The sequence below is a fragment of the Globicephala melas genome, chromosome 7 (assembly GCF_963455315.2).
Source record: "Globicephala melas chromosome 7, mGloMel1.2, whole genome shotgun sequence".
NCBI lineage: Eukaryota > Metazoa > Chordata > Mammalia > Artiodactyla > Delphinidae > Globicephala > Globicephala melas.
Window position 1 is genome coordinate 112,209,933 of NC_083320.1, and position 18,423 is coordinate 112,228,355.

The window sequence follows — 18,423 nt, forward strand, 5'->3', positions numbered from 1 at the left end:
ACTAATGATGAAAAATCTGAGAGGGAAATTAAGGAAACACTTCCATTTAACATTGCAACAAAAAGAATAAAATACCTAGGAATAAACCTACCTAAGGAGACAAAAGACCTGTATGCAGAAGACTATAAGACACTGATATAAGAAATTAAAGATGATACAAACAGATGGAGAGATATACCATGTTCTTGGATAGGAAGAATCAACATTGTGAAAATGACTATACTACCAAAGAAATTTACAGATTCAATGCCATCTCTATCAAACTACCAAGAGCATTTTTCACAGAACTAGAACAAAAAATTTTACAGTTTGTATGGAAACACCAAAGACCCCAAATATCCAAAGCAATCTTGAGAAAGAAAAATGGAGCTGGAGGAATCAGGCTCCTGGACTTCAGACTATACTGCAAAGCTACAGTAATCAAGACAGTATGGTACTGGCACAAAAACAGAAATATAGATCAATGGAACAGGATAGAAAGTCCAGAGATAAACCCACACACATATGGTCACCTTATCTTTGATAAAGGAGGCAAGAGTATACAATGGAGAAAAAACAGCCTCTTCAGTAATTGGTGCTGGGAAAACTGGACAGCTACATGTAAAACAATGAAATTAGAACACTCCATAACACCATACACAAAAACCTCACAATGGAGATGTAAGTCCAGACACCATAAAACTCTTAGAGGAAAACATAGGCAGAGCACTCTTTGACATAAATCACAGCAAGATCCTTTTTGACCCACCTCCTAGAGAAATGGAAATAGAAACAAAAATAAACAAATGGGACCTAATGAAACTTAAAAGCTTTTGCACAAGCAAGGAAACCATAAACAAGACTAAAAGACCACCCTCAGAATGGGAGAAAATATTTGCAAATGAAGCAACTGACAAAGGATTAATCTCCAAAATATACAAGCAGCTTGTGCAGCTCAATATCAAAAACACAAGCAACCCAGTCCTAAAATGGGCAGAAGACCTAAACAGACATTTCTCCAAAAAGATATACAGAGTGCCAACAAACATATGAAAGCTCAACATGACTAATCATCAGAGAAATGCAAATCAAAACTACAGTGAGGGAGGCTTCCCTGGTGGCGCAGTGGTTGAGAGTCTGCCTGCCAATACAGGGGACACGGGTTCGTGCCCCGGTCCAGGAAGATCCCACATGCCGCGGAGCGGCTGAGCCCGTGAGCCATGGCCACTGGGCCTGCGCATCCGGAGCCTGTGCTCCGCAACAGGATAGGCCACAGAGTGAGAGGGCTGCGTACCGCAAAAAAAAAAAAAAAAAAAAAAAAAAAAAAACTACAGTGAGGTATCACCTCACACCGGTCAGAATAGCCATCATCAAAAAGTCTACAAACAATAAATGCTGGAGAGGGTGTGGAGAAAAGGGAACCCTCTTGCACTGTTGGTGGGAATATAAATGGATACAGCCACTATGGAGAACTGGGCACATTCCCTGAGAAAACCATAACTCAAAGAGAGTCATGTACCACAATGTTCAATGTAGCACTGTTTACAATCGCCAGGTTATGGAAGCAACCTAAGTGTCATCGACAGATGAATGGATAAAGAATATGTGGCACATATATACAATGGAATATTACTCATCATAAAATGAAATGAAACTGTTATTTGTAGTGAGGGGGATGGCCCTTGAGACTGTCATACAGAGTGAAATAAGTCAGAAAGAGAAAAAAAATACCGTATGCTACTACATATATATGTAATCTAAAAAAGAAAAAGGTTCTGAAGAACCAAGGGACAGAACAGGAATAAAGACACAGATGTAGAGAATGGACTTGAGGACACAGGGAAGGGGAAGTGAGTCGAAGTGAGAGTGGCATGGATATATATACACTACCAAATGTAAAATAGATAGCTAGTGGGAAGCAGCCGCATAGCACAGGGAGATCAGCTCTGTGCTTTGTGACCATCTAGAGGGGTGGGATAGGGAGGGTGGAAGGGAGATGCAAGAGGCATATGGGGATATATATATACGTATAGCTGATTCACTTTGTGATACAGAAGAAACTAACACACCATTTTAAAGCAATTATACTCCAATAAAGATGTTTAAAAATTAGATAAAATAGATAAAATGACAAACTTTATATGATATATATTTTTTACCACAATAAAAAAAAATAAGTAAGAAAGGTGTCCTGCTTGGGAAGTGCATTATCCTTTTGCAGAAGTGCTAGGACTTCATTCTGCAGACAGACAGAAACCACTGAAGTTTTCTAAGCAAAGTAGCTGGAATGCCTGATTTTTCCATGTGTGCAGCTTTGTCTGCCTGACTAGACTTTATCACTTTGGTCTGAACTCTTCAGAGCATCTACCACAGAACTGAAGACAGATAGTTGCTTACCTAATCCATCACATCTGCTGGTTAATTACTTTATTTTTATTCTAAAGATTTCTTGATTGATCATCATGTCTTTTCTTTAAATTCTCAGTAAGGAAAATATTGCACCAATTGCCCTTTCTCTGAATGATGCTTTTCTACAAACATAAATGGCATCTCATTGTCTGCTCTGCTATATGGCAATAAGAATCTCTCAAACTCAGTAAAAACACAAGTTATTTTCCATGATCATAAGAGAAATACCAGTCAGGACAGGAAGACAGAAGCTCCTGTAAGACTCTCTGTTTTCCTTTATCATTTGTGGAGGCCTGAATTTCCTTCCAGCCAAAACTCCTGTCATAGTACTCATGAAGCCAACTTTATAATAGGTTCTGTATTCACAGAGTTTAATTGTGTCAGAAAAATTCCCTTCAATAACATGAAATTGAATGAAGTCTTCCTTGTCTCTGGCAAAACCTCACTTTCTCCCTTAACTTTAATCACACTGCCTGCAGAAACCAGTGGCACTAATCAAACTGCCTGTGCATAAGTACATCTGCTTGGCAATGCCTTGTGCCTTCACTGAGAAGTACCAGCAGTACCTTCTAATGTGTCCCCCCAGGTCACTGCCAATAACATTCCATTCTATTCTCACTCAGTGCTGGCTCCTCAATGACACCCAGCCATAAAGGATGAAGTGGTATTTGTTTTATAGCATGCTGGAAGAAAAGGCTGCTGATAGGAACAATACAGTTCCCAGCTTCACATTCTATTACAAATTCTAACAACCTGCCATTGAGACTCTTCTAAAAATTAAAATTTCGGTTGGGTGGAGATGGATAAAGATAAAAAGTAACATTTACCTGAGCTGTCTTTATCCTGTGGCACTCCTATCAACACCCTCTTGGGGCAATAATCTTTCATCAAGAGCTCTGCCATTCCTTAAAACAAAACCTATGATAGGTGGCTCTGTACTTTCTCACTCAAATCTCCAACAGGGCCAAGTTTCAATGCAAAACAAAGAGCTAAATAGGGCATTTTACCCCCATTCCTAAAGCCCTTGGCAATATGATTCAGAGGAAAGCAGAGCAAGGACTTCTACCATTTGTTAAGCAGCCTCCTTGGCAAGGAGGTCTGGTCGCCTTGCAGCAACCCCTCCCATGAGGAAACTCTGAGGCTCCCAAGGTTTTCTTCAGGCTACACAGCTTGTTGGGGGCAAAACCAAGATTCAGCCCCCAGTCTGTGAGAGTGTTTTTCCATTGCACCAAGGTAGACTCCTCTTATGTGCTCAGTCTTCAAATGGGATGGTTTCACTACTTAAAAACATATCTGGTAACTCCACGTGTGAAACCTCTCCCCAAAAGTCGATCTGTCTCATGTGCTCAGAGATACAACTTGACTGTGTTCTATCTGAAACCTTGCAGTCTTTTTATACAGAACATATTGTACCTGGTCCTGCTCTGGACATTTTTCAGGTGCCTTTGTTTGTTTTTTTTTTTTTGCGGTACGCAGGCCTCTCACCGCTTCGGCCCCTCCCGCTGCGGAGCACAGGCTCCAGACGCACAGACGCAGTGGCCATGGCTCACGGGCCCAGCCGCTCCGCGGCACGCAGGACCCTCCCGGACCGGGGCACGAACCTACGTCCCCCACATCGGCAGGCGGACTCCCAACCACTGCGCCACCAGGGAAGCCCTTTCAGGTGCCTTTGATCAAAAGCAATACTGTCCTGATGAATCCACTACCTGAAGTTAAGATGAGATAACCTATATGTCTTAAGCCACACAGGATGCATCTCTGGAGAATATCTTAACAGTTACAAACCTCATATTCATCCTTCAAACAAGAAAAACTCATGAATGGCTTGTGCGTACTGGATGGAGTAGAAACTACCCTGCCTCTCTCCTTTGGTGAGGTATCTAATGTGTGTTGGCCATCGACTACCTAAAATAAGCCACATGAGATTTATCACAAATAAGACTTTCTGTTGCAAAGAAATACTGTGGGTGTCCAGGGGGTAGTTTTAAATCTACCACTGAACCTGTCATTCACCCAAGCATTGAGATTCCAGGGTACAAGCTTAAGCCTGCTCTTGGGGAGCTCCCAGTCCGCAGTTGGGTGGGCAAGTAGGACAGGCAGCATGGGATGAGTTAGATTTGAAGGTAACAATGAGCAGAGTCACCAAGGGGTTAAGTTCTACTAACCACACATAGGGCAACTGCCTGGGACCAAAAGGAGGGAGCATCTCATTACCTGTGCAATTACTATATTGTCTGCAAGGTGTCCTCTCATGAGAAAAGTCCTATTCTTTCTAGTTTCATTTTAAATCCAGCAAAAGCAAGGCCATTTTTCATCATCCTGTATTTTCCTGAGTTGTTTAGCAATCAGCATAAACTGTCCATTCACATCACACTCAATCTGGCACCAGGTGCTGTTTCTGAGACCTCTGCCTGTATGAGGTGATTCAGTCCTCACAACCTCCTTACAGGGAGCACTGAGACATGCTACAGGTGTCCACAAGCATCAAGCAACTGAGTACTGTAGTTTTGCTTTGAACCAGGGCAATCTGGCCTCCGATCTTCCCTAACTCTACTCGATCCAGGGATGTGGCTGCAAACACCCAGCAGCAGCTTTGACATCAAAGCTCAGAGGGAAGCTTATAGCTCCGTTTCAACACCTGGAAGCTCTGTGCTCTTCCAATCAGACTTAGGAAACACCATGATTACATCAAGTCAGTAGTTTTTAAATAATTGAGGTTGAAAAAAGATAATTAAAAAATAAGTGATATTATTTCTAAACATTTTGCTGCAACTAAAGCTTTCCACCAATACTGATGGGAGAATGCAGGTGGACAGGAACCTGCTGAGTTGCCCATCCCTCTCCATTCTCCTCCACCCCCTCCCACTCTCTGCCTGTGTGGACCACATCAAGAGGTTCTCATACCCAGGATTCCAGCTGTGCTCTGCAAGGGGAGGCCCAGCAGGAGATGGAGTCTGGGTACAAGGGCTCACAGCATTCATTATTTTGGACCCCTCCCTACAGGGTCCTTTCACTGAAGGTCACACAGCTCTTGTCAAGGTGGCCTTGTCATTACATCCTTCTAGTTCTTAGAAAGAACTCTCTCTCTCTCTCTCTCTCTCTCTCTCTCACACACACACACACACACACACACACACACACTGGCTCTGGGATACCACTCTACCCCTTGTGGATTCCTCCATCTTGCCCAATAGTAAATTCACTCAAATTACCAAGTTTGAGTATGTCATCTGTTTTCTTGCGGAAGCCTGAATGATACAGTAAATATATTCATTAAATCATTTAATAAACATTTTAATTGAACTATGGCATATACACAGAAAAGTGCATTGATTTTAAATAAACCATATAGCTCAGGTACAAAGGAAACTCAACCATGCAACCTCCTCCAAGGGCAAGAAACAGGACATTATCAACAAAAGCTGAATTAGATCTCCTTCCATTCCTTACACTCTCCCTTCAACCACTGACTCCTAACACCATAAAGTAGATTTGCCCGTTTCTGAGTCTTCATGCCTGGAATCATATACTATGTATTATATGAGTTTCAATCAGACTTCTCTTTTGCTCAACATGTTTGTGAGATTCAGTCACATCGTTACAGTTTAAGGAATACATTTATTTTTATTTCTGTATAGTATTCCACTGTATGATTATCACACAATTTATCAGTTCTAGAGTTGATAGATATGGAATGGCTTCCAGATGGGGGTTACTATAAATAATGCTGTTATGAGCATTATAAGACATGTCTTTTGGTGTGCAGACATACACATTTCTGTTGGGAATATAACTAAGAACAAACTTTCTGGGCTATAGATATGCATTGTCCTAAACTTTGGTAATACTACCAAATCATTTTCAAAAGTCTGTACAAATTTACAATCTTATCAGCAGTGTATGACACTTCCTGTTGCTCTATATTCTCTAATATTTGGTGTTGTCAGCCTTTAATTTTAGCCATTTAGGTGTGGATATAGCAGTATCTTGTTGTGGTTCAGATTCACATTTTACTGGTGACTTATAAGGTTAAGCACCTTTTCATATGCTTATTGGTAATTTCAGCCTTTATTTATTTATTTATTTATTTATTGCGGTACGCGGGCCTCTCACTGCTGTGGCCTCTCCCGTTGTGGAGCACAGGCTCCGGACGCGCAGGCTCAGCGGCCATGGCTCACGGGCCCAGCCGCTCCACAGCATGTGGGATCTTCCTGGACCGGGGCACGAACCCGTGTCCCCTGCATCGGCAGGCAGACTCTCAACCACTGCGCCACCAGGGAAGCCCAATTTCAGTCATTTTAATATCTTCTTTTGTGAAGAGTCCATTCAGGATTCCTGTCCATTTTGTATCTTTCACTTAATTTATAGGTATTTTTAATATTTTAGTTATATTTTCCTTTTAAATTGATTGGTCATGTTTTCCATGTGGCCCTGTTATCCTGGTCATAATTTCTGGGTTAGGAAAGGAAATTAACCCAACCTGGGTCAATCAAACTCTTCTCCAAGGAATTTGGGATTCAAAATAGTCATTTCTCTTTGTGTGGCTGAAATTGAGATCCTATAAATTGGGAAACTAATGAGACCATCTCTATTCTGCCATGAGCAGAAAAAAGACAAGAAAATGGTCCATGGAGAAGCACGAGGCAATTAGAAGAGAACAAAATGTGTCTGGGGGACAGCAGTATGCCCTCTGTCTGGATGCCTTTCTACTTCCTAAGTCTGCTCTCCCCGCTCCACTCCAACCCCTCTCTCACAGAGCCCACTGTCCCTTGGAGTCTGCGGGTTAGTCCAGTATCATTCTAATAATCCCCTATTTTGCTTGATATCAAGTAGATTGTTTTACTGGTAGCTAAAAATACTTTAACAAAGACAATAAAATTTCTCACCAAAGGACACCAAAGGACACTGACAACACCAGTTTCCTTGAAACCATATCAAGGAAATAATTACAGAAATATCTCCAGAACTGAAATCTAATCAAACTCATTGTGAGAGAACCTAGGGGGACATTCTGAGCTAATTATCAAAGAAGGAGACCTAGAAAATTGTTAATCAAGGTTTTAAATTTTAAAGACAAAGATAACATTTTGAATCCAGCTTGCTGATTCCTATAGTTTTCATAATCAGTTATCCACGATTCTAAAATCCTAAAGTTTGGAAAAGCAAATTTTTTATGTCAAAATTCAACAAAACCTGATTTGAACTGAAATGAGGCTATCTGTGGTCATAATTTGTCCCACCTTGTAGAAAATATTCAGGTTTCACTGTAGAATTACTAATGTTCGGAGGACAGGGTGCTGGGCCTGAACCTCTCGGGGTTGTTCCATCATATAAAATTGTGTGTGCACTTAATTGTCTTCATAAAATATAAACAAAAATATCTGAATTTTGAAACATATCTGGCACCAAGAATTTCATGTGGAGACTATGGACCTGTCTGTACGTAACAGCTTGAGCAATATGGAGTTAATTCCAGTGTACATTTTGGATAAAGATCCCTGCACATCGGGGAACTATCTTTTTGCCAGATGCATGTGAATTGTGACCATGGCCCTTAGTCACTTTTCTTTCTTCACTGTTGTGCCACCCATTGCACTTGGGTCCTTCAGGGTTCTCCAGTCACTCACCAGAAGTTTATGGCAGTGGCCAGCTCTGTGTAAACATGTCCTCATACAGGTGCACCCTGACCAAATTTGTCTTTGAGCCCATGCACCCACAGCTGCTTCCCAGCTGGGGCTCCTCTCTTGCGTGGCCTTCATGCATTTATTAGCTGGATGCACCTGCAAGCTGGCATTCCATGGGAAAGAACTTGGACCAATGGATAAATGTTCCCTCTTTCTCCCTGCAACCCCATGGACAGTCCTGAGACACATCTCATGTTTCTTCTCAGACAATCCTACTATATGGAGTGACCAGTGGCCCATAATGTAGCCAGATAGTGATTCAGCCTTGTTTTGACTCACTCCCTTCACCACCCTACTTCTCTGTCCCTTACTTCTCTTTCCTGGGATCATACTCTCCAATGAAGAACACTCACACAAGGCTTTGCTCTCTAGAGAACACAGGCTGAGTCAGCCACACATGATATTCTCACAATCATGAAATAAGTTGGAATCTATAAGAATCAATAAGAAGTTTGTTCATGCATTCCATATACCTATATATTGTATCTACTAATGTGTCAGGCATTAACACAAGGCACTGAGTAGAGACAAGCCTAGAAGACATGGACCATGCCCTTGAATCTAGCTGGGGAGGGGGATACCAGGGGACAGAGAGGTAAACAAATGATTATAAAGCGTGAGTTCTAGATTTAAGGCATAGTCTAATCATGCCAAATGCTGGTGAGGATGTAGAGCTGCTGGAGCTCCCTTATACTACTGTGGAAGTGCAAAGTGCTACAGTCACTCTGAAAAGTGGTGCAGCAGCTTCTTTTAAAGCTAAACACACACTCACAATATGATCCAGCAGTCCCACTCTTTGGTAATTACCCAAGAGAAATAAAAACCTAAGTTCACTCAAAACCATGTACACAAATGTTTGGAGTAGCTCTACTCACAATCATCAAAAATTGGAAACAACCCAAATGTCCTTCAATGGGCCAATGGATAAACAAAATGTGGTATATCCATACCATGGAAGAATACTCAGCAACAAAAAGAATGAACTATTGATACCTGCAACAACTTGAATGAATCTGAGTGAGAGAAGTCAGTTCCAAAGGTTGTCTGATTCCATGTATATGACATTCTCCAAAAGACAAAACTATAGTGATGGAGAACCTATCAGGAGTCACCAGGATTAAGGCAGAGGGTGATACAAAAGAATAACACAAAGAAATTTTGGGAGGGGTGATGGAACTATTCTGTATTCTGATTATAGTGGCAGTTACATAAATATACATCTTTGTTAAAGTTCATAGAATTTTGAATTTGAAAAGAAAAATCAGTTTTGCTCTATGATAATTTAAAAAATAAAGTAAGAAGAAAAAAGAATGATAATCATTGCTGTGCTTAGGTTATGATGTTTAAATAAAGGAATGTATTATATGATGTCATGTTTTGTTACCTGACATGACATGGTGTTATATGACACCACATTGTATTATGTGATGTTACATTGTGTTACATGGTGCACCTTATATGACACCACCTTGTCATGTGGCATCACATTGTGTTATATGATGTCACATGTTACATGATGCATGTTGTGTAATGTGACATCACCTCATGTTATATGGCATTACATTGTATTATGCTCAACTTACCCAGTATGTCATATTCAAAACAGCACTTCACCAAAGACGAATGGTCATATCTCTATCTGCTGAAGCCCTGGGAAGATCTTGCATTAAATTTGCCCCTGTTCCCATTAAGAGAGTTACTGTAACTCCAAGGAAACTGTATTCCATTTAACATATATGCTAATCAAGCCTTTCTCTTAGTCAACCTAACTCTTTCCCATCACAGTGAATATGCAAATATACAGATTACGTGTTCTAGGATCCCCAGATAAAATCATTTGTACACAATCCTAACTGAAAACACGAGATTTGAAAGCAGAAACAAAATAAGCCTTTCAATCCCAGATGCAACAACACACAAAAAAAGATGTGACATCTTAGTAAAAAGTATAGACTTCTCAGGCTAAAATAAAAAGTTTCATGGTAATCAAGATTTTTTAAAGTCCATAGATATGGGAAAAGATGTGACTTTAACTTTTAAAAGTATTATCATTTCTACAAATACCACTGCCAAATGCTAACAAAATTGCATGCAAACTCCAGTATATTTCTTCAGTCTTTAAAACGTGTGACGTGTTCTTTTAAAGTAGAATCTCAAATAAAGTTAGAAACAAAACAACAAGGTCCTACTGTATAGCACAGGGAACTATATTCAATAAACCTCAATGGAAAAGAATATGAAAAAGAATGTATATATATGTATAACTGAGTCACTTTACTGTAGAGCAGTAAGTAACACAACATTGTAATTCAAATATACTTCAATTTTAAAAAGTTGTAAGCAGAACAATTGTAAGTATGATGGTGAAGTTTAAATACAATTTTATGACCTGTTTCTCATAAAGTAGCTGCCAGTGAAATATTACAGATTTGAAAGCTCCTGTAGCTGAGACAGTAACTTTCCTTCAAGCTTAATAACCTTTGCCAACATGGAGAAAAAATAAAGAAAACAAACAGAATATGTGGTGTGCTCCAAGGACAGAGAACAAGGTAACTCAAAGGGCCTATATTGCCAGAACAAAGAGTTACAGGACTCCCATCACTCTGTCACAATGCGACCATTGCAATGACCCAGAGCCCTCCCGAGCACCATGCCCTGTCCCTTTCCCATTCCATATAAGGAAAGACATTTGCCCTGTTTTCCTCTCGCTCAGCACACTGAAAGTATACATGCTCTGCCCAGTCAGAAGATGACTTATAGGTTCCCTGGCTGGCACATATATACAATGGAATATTACTCAGCCATAAAAAGAAATGAAATTGAGCTATTTGTAATGAGGTGGATAGACCTAGAGTCTGTCATACAGAGTGAAATAAGTCAGAAAGAAGAAGACAAATACCGTATGCTAACACATATATATGGAATTTAAGAAAAAAAATGTCATGAAGAACCTAGGGGTAACACAGGAATAAAGACACAGACCTACTGGAGAACGGACTTGAGGATATGGGGAGAGGGAAGGGTAAGCTGTGACAAAGCAAGAGAGAGTCATGGACATATATACACTAACAAATGTAAGGTAGATAGCTAGTGGGAAGCAGCCGCATGGCACAGGGATATCGGCTCGGTGCTTTGTGACCGCCTGGAGGGGTGGGATAGGGAGGGTGGGAGGGAGGGAGACACAAGAGGGAAGAGATATGGAAACATACGTATATGTATAACTGATTCACTTTGTTATAAGGCAGAAACTAACACACCATTGTAAAGCAATTATACCCCAATAAAGATGTTAAAAAAAAAAAGAAAAAAAAACAGACAAGCAACCCATGCTCATTGTCGACTTTCCCTGACTACCGGGAAGCCAGTCCACTGTTCTTGCAGTGACCCTTCTCTTTAATAAACCCTATCTTCCTTACATTCTGCTTTGTGTATGGAAATTCTTTTCCAACCCACGCTCAGACCACGACATTTTGGTGGTCCATATGGGGATATCTCTTGGGGGGATCTCCTCCCCCACCTCCTTTCCTCCCCCACCTCCTCTCCTCATTTCTTGGGACCCTTTGTGAACAGGCAAGTTGCCGTGGAAGCAACAGGGACTCTGGCCAGGGCCACACCCTGGTGTGTTCTGAAGGCTCCACGGCTCACTTCAACCCAATAACTGCCGCCCAGAATGGGTGAGGGTGCCTCTGTCTTCCTTCTGAGGACTAGGCCAATTGATATTGTGCGGGCATGGGTCAGGCATTTAAAAGCCATTAGGGCGCCTGCCACTTGAAGACTCCCGTGAAAGGATAAGGGAGTCATGGAACAGACCAGGTTGTTAGAGTGTCTACCCCCAGCAAGACAACTTCCATGCACTGTGAGGCACAAATTGGTTCAAGCAGAACACTGAGCCCCCTCCCCTTGGCTGCCGCCTTCCTAGCAGGACTACGAGGTGGATTCCTCAGCCTGTCTTCTATGTTACTTTCACCTTTTTCTCCATCCGGATTGACTTACAGGAACTCAGGCTGCATCTGAGCCATCCCAGGAGTGCCTTTTCACATTTCAGGGAATCGCCAAATGGTGAGTCACCCGGTGGGTCCTGGGAATCTCTCTCTCTTTCTTTCTTTGCCCGAGTTGCACGGTGCCTTAGTCGCACTGTTTGTGCCTCAGTCACATGGTTTGTACCTTAGTCACATGCTCAGGGGTCACCGCTCATGGTCAGACACAACTGTTGGGACTGTCGGCCTATTTTGTGCATTAATCACATGGAGAGATCACTGCGACAATGAGGATGGCTTTCTGTCAGCCGGTGACTCTCAGTACCCCCATTCTACGGCATATAGGCTAAGAATGGGCTCTGCTACGTCTCGGGGGCCTCCCTTAGACTCACCCCTCGGCTGTAACCTCAGGAACTGGAAAAATATTTGACCCTGAAAGTCACAAAAAGAAGAGGCTCATTTTGTTTTGTAACACAGCTTGGCCCCAGTATAAACTGGGGGACCAAGAAAAATGGCCTCTTAATGGCATACTAAATTATAACACGATCCTCCAACTTGATCTATTTTGCCAGAAACAAGGAAAGGACTCAGAGGTTCCTTATGTCCAGACCTTTATAGCCCTTACTTAGAATCCCAATCTGAGGGACTCATGCCGCATGTGTCTTTCTGTTGCTGCCTTATCCCCCTGACCCCCTCTGTCTCCCTCTCCATCAGATCTCCTAGACGATCCTCTACTTGACCTTTCCTGTCCTCCACCCCATCAACCCCCTTTGCTTCAGCACCCACCCCACCTCAACCCACAGCTGCCCAACAGCCACTCCCTTATCAGGGCGAAAGCCCCCCTCCCATCCCCACATAAGATCGAGGACTGCCCAACACCAGGAAACAGATTCTAATATGCTTCCCTTAAGGGAAGTAGCAACTGGATACATGGGCACTATTAGAGTCCATGTTCCCTTTCCCATGTCTGACATTTCCCAAATTCAAAACAAGTTAGGTTCCTTCAGTCTGGATCCCACCACTTTTATTAAGGAATTTCAGGCCCTCACTATAGCCTCTGACCTGACCTGGCAAGACATTCATGTAATCCTGACCGCTTGTACTCATGAAGAGAAAAACAGGATATGGGCATTAGCCCAAGCTTGGGCAGATGAGGCACAGCTCTGTTTCCAAAACCTGGATGGACGGGGACCACTTTTGGGCTGGCTAAATGACTCTTTGTAACTATACCCTCAATTTTAATCAGACTAGCCTGGAGTGGAATCCCTGGTCAGAGGAAAATAAATATGATGTACATGAAGCTAATTTCACTTTGTGTTGGGGAAATTCAAGGAAAAATGAGACTAAGAAATATATTAATGAAGACCATATCCCCATAAACAGCTCGGCCCTCGGAACTAAATACATGGGGATCGGCGTGACCACCGGACACTTAGTTTAACCTCCTGGCAAGATTCTCCTCCAAAATATAATATAATTCAGCTAATATTCAGAAATTTGTTATGCCAATTCCCCCCGTCACACTCATAATAAGTCAGAGTCTGGATTCTCCCCTTTATGTATAGATGATTACTTCCTCAGAGTTTGGCCTTCCCAATTTAATCCTAGGCCATGGGACCCCAGTCTATTTCCAGAGGAAAACTCCCAAAAGGTCAGGGCCTGGCTCTGGGGACCCACAACAGGGGTATCTTTGAGGGGCACTGGATTTTCATTTCTATGTGGTAACGGGGTCTATCTGGATCTTCCCACACTTTGAAGGGGGCTCCCGCACAATTAGTGCTGTGGTCCCAGAGGCGACCATTACAAAGGATTTAGCTTCCTCAGGAGGCATTCCCAACCTTGGGTCCTTCCTTGAGGAGGCCTTAAGACCTGTCTGGGAGAGACAAAATAAACCACTGACTGGACATGCTTACAATAAACCAATTCTTGATAGGCCCAACATAATACATAGTGTCTTTAGAGAGCTTTTTTGGTTTGCAGGCATACCCCTCTTACAGAGGCGTGTTCTCAATCTCACCATCATGGACCAGGAATCTTGGAAGGCTACAGTAGCAGCCATTGAGGAACAGCAGTCAGCCCTAGGCTCTCTGGCCGAGGTGGTTTTACAAAATAGGAGGGTCCTTAATGTTATAACAGCTGAGGCAGGGAGTGTCTGTGCCCTACTAAATTAGATATGCTGCTTAATACCTCCAGCCAGATTGAAGAAAACCTTCAGTTTCTAAAGAAAAACATCAAATTAATAGAAGATTTAAAAGAGAGGGCAGGACAGGGCCCCAGCTGGCTTTCTAGCCTCCTCTCCTCTGTGGGGATCCAGATATGGACATGGCTATTGCCCTTGTTGGGACCATTAATCCTGATAGCCTTTCTTTTGTTGTTTGGCCCCTGCATTATTAACACATGATCTAAGTTCATCTCCCAACAGGTTCAAAAGATTCACTTCCAGATGGTGCTACAACAAGAGTACCAGCTGGCACATGAACTACATTGGAACAAGCCTTCTTATCATTCCCTGGACTCTCGTCTCCCTCCGTGAACACACCCTGACAGAGCAGGCATCAGGAACCCAGGGCCCCTACGATGCCCCCAACCAGCAGGAAGCAGCCAGAGAGATTGTCGGCCATTCTCCTTACAAAAAGGGTTCCCAAACACCTGAGAAGGAGCTAGGCAGGTCGGTAGACATGAGCAGGGATCCAATAGGGCCAAAGAATTGGCCCTTTAAATAAAGAGAGGGGGAAATGTGGTGTGCTCCAAGGACAAAGAACAAGGTAAACTCAAAGGGCAAATATTGCCAGAACAAAGAGTTACAGGACTCCCATCACTCTGTCACAATGCGACCATTGCAATGACCCAGAGCCCTCCCAAGCACCATGCCCTGTCCCTTTCCCATTCCATATAAGGAAAGACTTTCCCCTGTTTTTCTCTCGCTCAGCACACTGAAAGTATACGTACTCTGCCCAGTCAGCAGATGACTTACAGGTTCCCTGGCTATAAAAACAGACAAGCAACCCATGCTCATTGTCGACTTTCCCTGACTACCAGGAAGTCAGTCCACTGTTCTTGCAGTGACCTTTCTCTTTAATAAACCCTATCTCCCTTACATTCTGCCTTGTGTCTGGAAATTCTTTTCCAACCCGTGCTCGGACCACAACAAAATAATCTGTGAACACCCAAAAGAACTATCTAATGGAACCCACCTGCCCACAAAATACCAATTTTGTTGTACTTGTTTAATCTTTAGAGATATAAAGATTCCTAGTGGTAGCCAAGAACTAAAGGAGCAATGCTGTGGTTTGAATAACTAAGCCTGCCCATGTTATGTCTGTTTTACACAGTTAAGAAGCTTTGCTTTCTACAGAAGTTATATTCTTCAAATGTTGCAGTAAGTCAAATTTTTATAAAAACATATTAGCAGAACTCACTTTTGAAGGAAAACCATGGGTAAAGATTTTGTTTAAAGAAAATGCTCCTTGACACTTCCTCAAATTTAACTTTATATCTATACTTTCATGTGAGGTGGGTTTTGGAAGTGGTTTTATTTTGTTTTAAATAATGACACCAATAGAGATAACTATTAAATCAACTAGAAAGATCTAAGTAACATGAAAATGTTGATGGAGAGTAGAAGAATGCCAGGTAAACACGATATCTGGTGAACTCATTCTACAAGATGGCCATGTGTCAGGTGGGGATGGGCCACGCAACCTAGACCTTGGGAAAGTACAAAGTGAGAGCCGTAAAACTGTGAAAGCAAGAGAAGAGAAATCTATGTGAGCAGGTGGGAGAATGGAGTTCTGTTGCATAGGGAAAATGGATGCACCATTGGGTAAGGAGAAGGACCAGCATAGACTTCTTGTAATTCTCTGGCCCCTTCACTAATGTCTCTCATCTAATCGTCAGGTCGGGTTGCACAAACTGCAGGACTGTGGCCTTGATGATATGACCTCTTATCTCTTCTAGAGGTGTTTCTCAGGTAACAGTTTGAAGATCTGATTATTAAGTATGATAGAGATGATGCTATCCACCCTTTTCTCTATCCCTTCTAATGTTAAACCTGGAGGGGCTGAGGACCCATGGCACTGAGATGTATCTCTCTCTCGCCCTCTCTGTCCTCCTCTCCCTCTCCTCCAGAAAACTATCCCTCTCAGCCCTCACCAGCATCTGGGAACAAGCTTTGAAACATTCCCTTCCAGACTGTGATGTCACTTGAAAAGCCCATCAACAAAAGCTACCCCAAAAATTAGACTCACCAATATCAAGATGAACACCAGGGACAAGCGAATTGAGAAAGAACATGACGATAACAAATCCCAACACTGTCAGGCATTTGGCGAGCAGAATCCTGTCTGATATCCTGTGCTGTGAGAGAGGAAAACACAACTCATTTACTCAGTGTAATCTGATTTCTGCAATGTGTCCACAATCCTACGTGATTTGAATCACTACAAATTTCTCCTTATGATGAAAAATATAGCAACTTGAACTTGAAAGAGAAGATCATGTGTTACAAGGAAAACTGTACAGATTTAAGATTAGATCATTCAAAATCTTGAAATCAAAATCTATGAAAAATAAACATAAAAAATATAGTACAATCCTTTTTTTTTTTTTTTTTTTGCGGTACACGGGCCTCTCACTGCTGTGGCCTCTCCTGTTGTGGAGCACAGGCTCCAGATATGCAGGCTCAGCAGCCATGGCTCACGGGCCCAGCTGCTCCACAGCATGTGGGATCTTCCCGGACTGGGGCAAGAACCTGCGTCCCCTGCATCGGCAGGCAGACTCTCAACCACTGCGCCACCAGGGAAGCCCAGTACAATCCTTTTAAATGACACCAGACTAAATGCATTTTCAATATGACACAGAGATGCTAAGCTGTTCCCAGCCCCACTGCCAGCATCAGATAAAATAAAGCCATTGTGAAGCCTACACATTAACCTCCAGGGACCTGGCCCTTCAAGACACATGCATTTCCACGGGTACTGTGTGTTAATAGCCTTTTAGTTTAACTTTCCCTCTATTATGCAAATCTCTGCTCATGTGGTACTGAGCTTAAAATGTTCTTGCAATAACAGGACTTCTGCTGAATGCACTCAGCAGTCCCCTAGTCACCAGATGACACATATGGGATCCTGCCCCAGGCATTCAGGGGGTGAGGGGAGGTACTCTGCAGCACCTTCCTTAACCTTGGAGTTGCAGACCTCCTTCCAGTGGGCCTGAGCCACAGGGCAAGATAGGGCAAGGTCCCCAAAAGGTGCTGTGCTGTGTGGGACTGGGGCAGGGAGTTAGGTCCCAAGAAGCACACACATCTAACTAGGCCCCTGTGTGAATCACACTCCACGGTGTGAACCAACAACTGCACTATGTCCTTTCCTCAGTGTGGTCCCACTAGCACCTCTGTCTGTTAGTCTATGCCTAGGATATCCAGGTCTAGATGTAAATATAGATAAGGCTATATAAATATAGATCCAGGTGTAGGTATGGGTAGATATAGACAGAGCTATGGGTAAGATATGGGTGTAGATAAAGATATAGATGTAGAGATAGATGTAGATATAGATAAGGGTATAGACAGGGGTATAGACATGGACATGGACATAGACACAGACATGAGTATGGGTGTATGTATAGATAGAGTTAGAGATAGGTATTCTCTCTTGATTTCTCTGGTCACACAGTTAAAGCTGCTGCCATAAAAACCACAAGCATATCCCTCTGTGTCACAATGACTCTGGCAGCAGCCCCTGGCCCCCTGCTCACAGGCCATGCTTTGGGAGCTCCTGTTTTCCTTCCCCACCCACTGCCAAGGCTTGGCCAGCCCCCACTCATCTTCCCCTTCCCCCACCAAGGAAGCCAATTTTGCTAGATAAGTCTGTGATGGAGAATCAGGAAGAAAGGGGCATGGTATCTCCCTGGGTCAGGTTAACCACAGAAACTGGGTATTACCATGGTCGACTCCAGGATTGGAAATGGAGGGAGCAGGGAGGTCAAAGAATATTCCAGTGTCGCTCAGCTGGTATAAGATGATCAAAGTTTGTACTCTGTTATTTTGGGGTGCCTGTCAAATTTTATCCTTTGGTTATCTGAGGTCATCAAAGTGAGAAGTCTGAGAAACAATGCAGGGGTAGTGCTCAGCTCCCCAGTCCTTGTCCACCAGGTATACAGAGAGGTACACAGTCTCACCCCTAACTTGCAGCCAGAACTACTAGAAAAGGTGGGCAGGGTCCGTTTAAGCCTGAAGCCAGAGAAATGTCATAGCCACACCCGTCTTCCCTAACCCTGACCATCTGAGTGGGACAGATGCTGGGAGGACAGACTCAAAGAACATGTTATCTACCAGGTCCCAATGTCTAAATTTCCTTTAGCGAAGGACAAAATGT

At 42.7% G+C, this 18,423-nt stretch overlaps 1 protein-coding gene across 7 annotated transcripts in view; it reads right to left on the reverse strand.

The window, feature by feature from the left end:
- The window catches only part of OCA2 (OCA2 melanosomal transmembrane protein), a 257,288-nt gene that overhangs the window by 86,018 nt on the left and 152,847 nt on the right, over positions 1-18,423 (reverse strand). For all 7 annotated transcript variants that reach the window (XM_030840343.2, XM_060301520.1, XM_030840342.2 and 4 more), the window contains one exon: positions 16,297-16,405. In XM_030840343.2, coding sequence (XP_030696203.1) covers positions 16,297-16,405 — 109 coding nt within the window. The remainder of the gene's footprint in view (positions 1-16,296; positions 16,406-18,423) is intronic.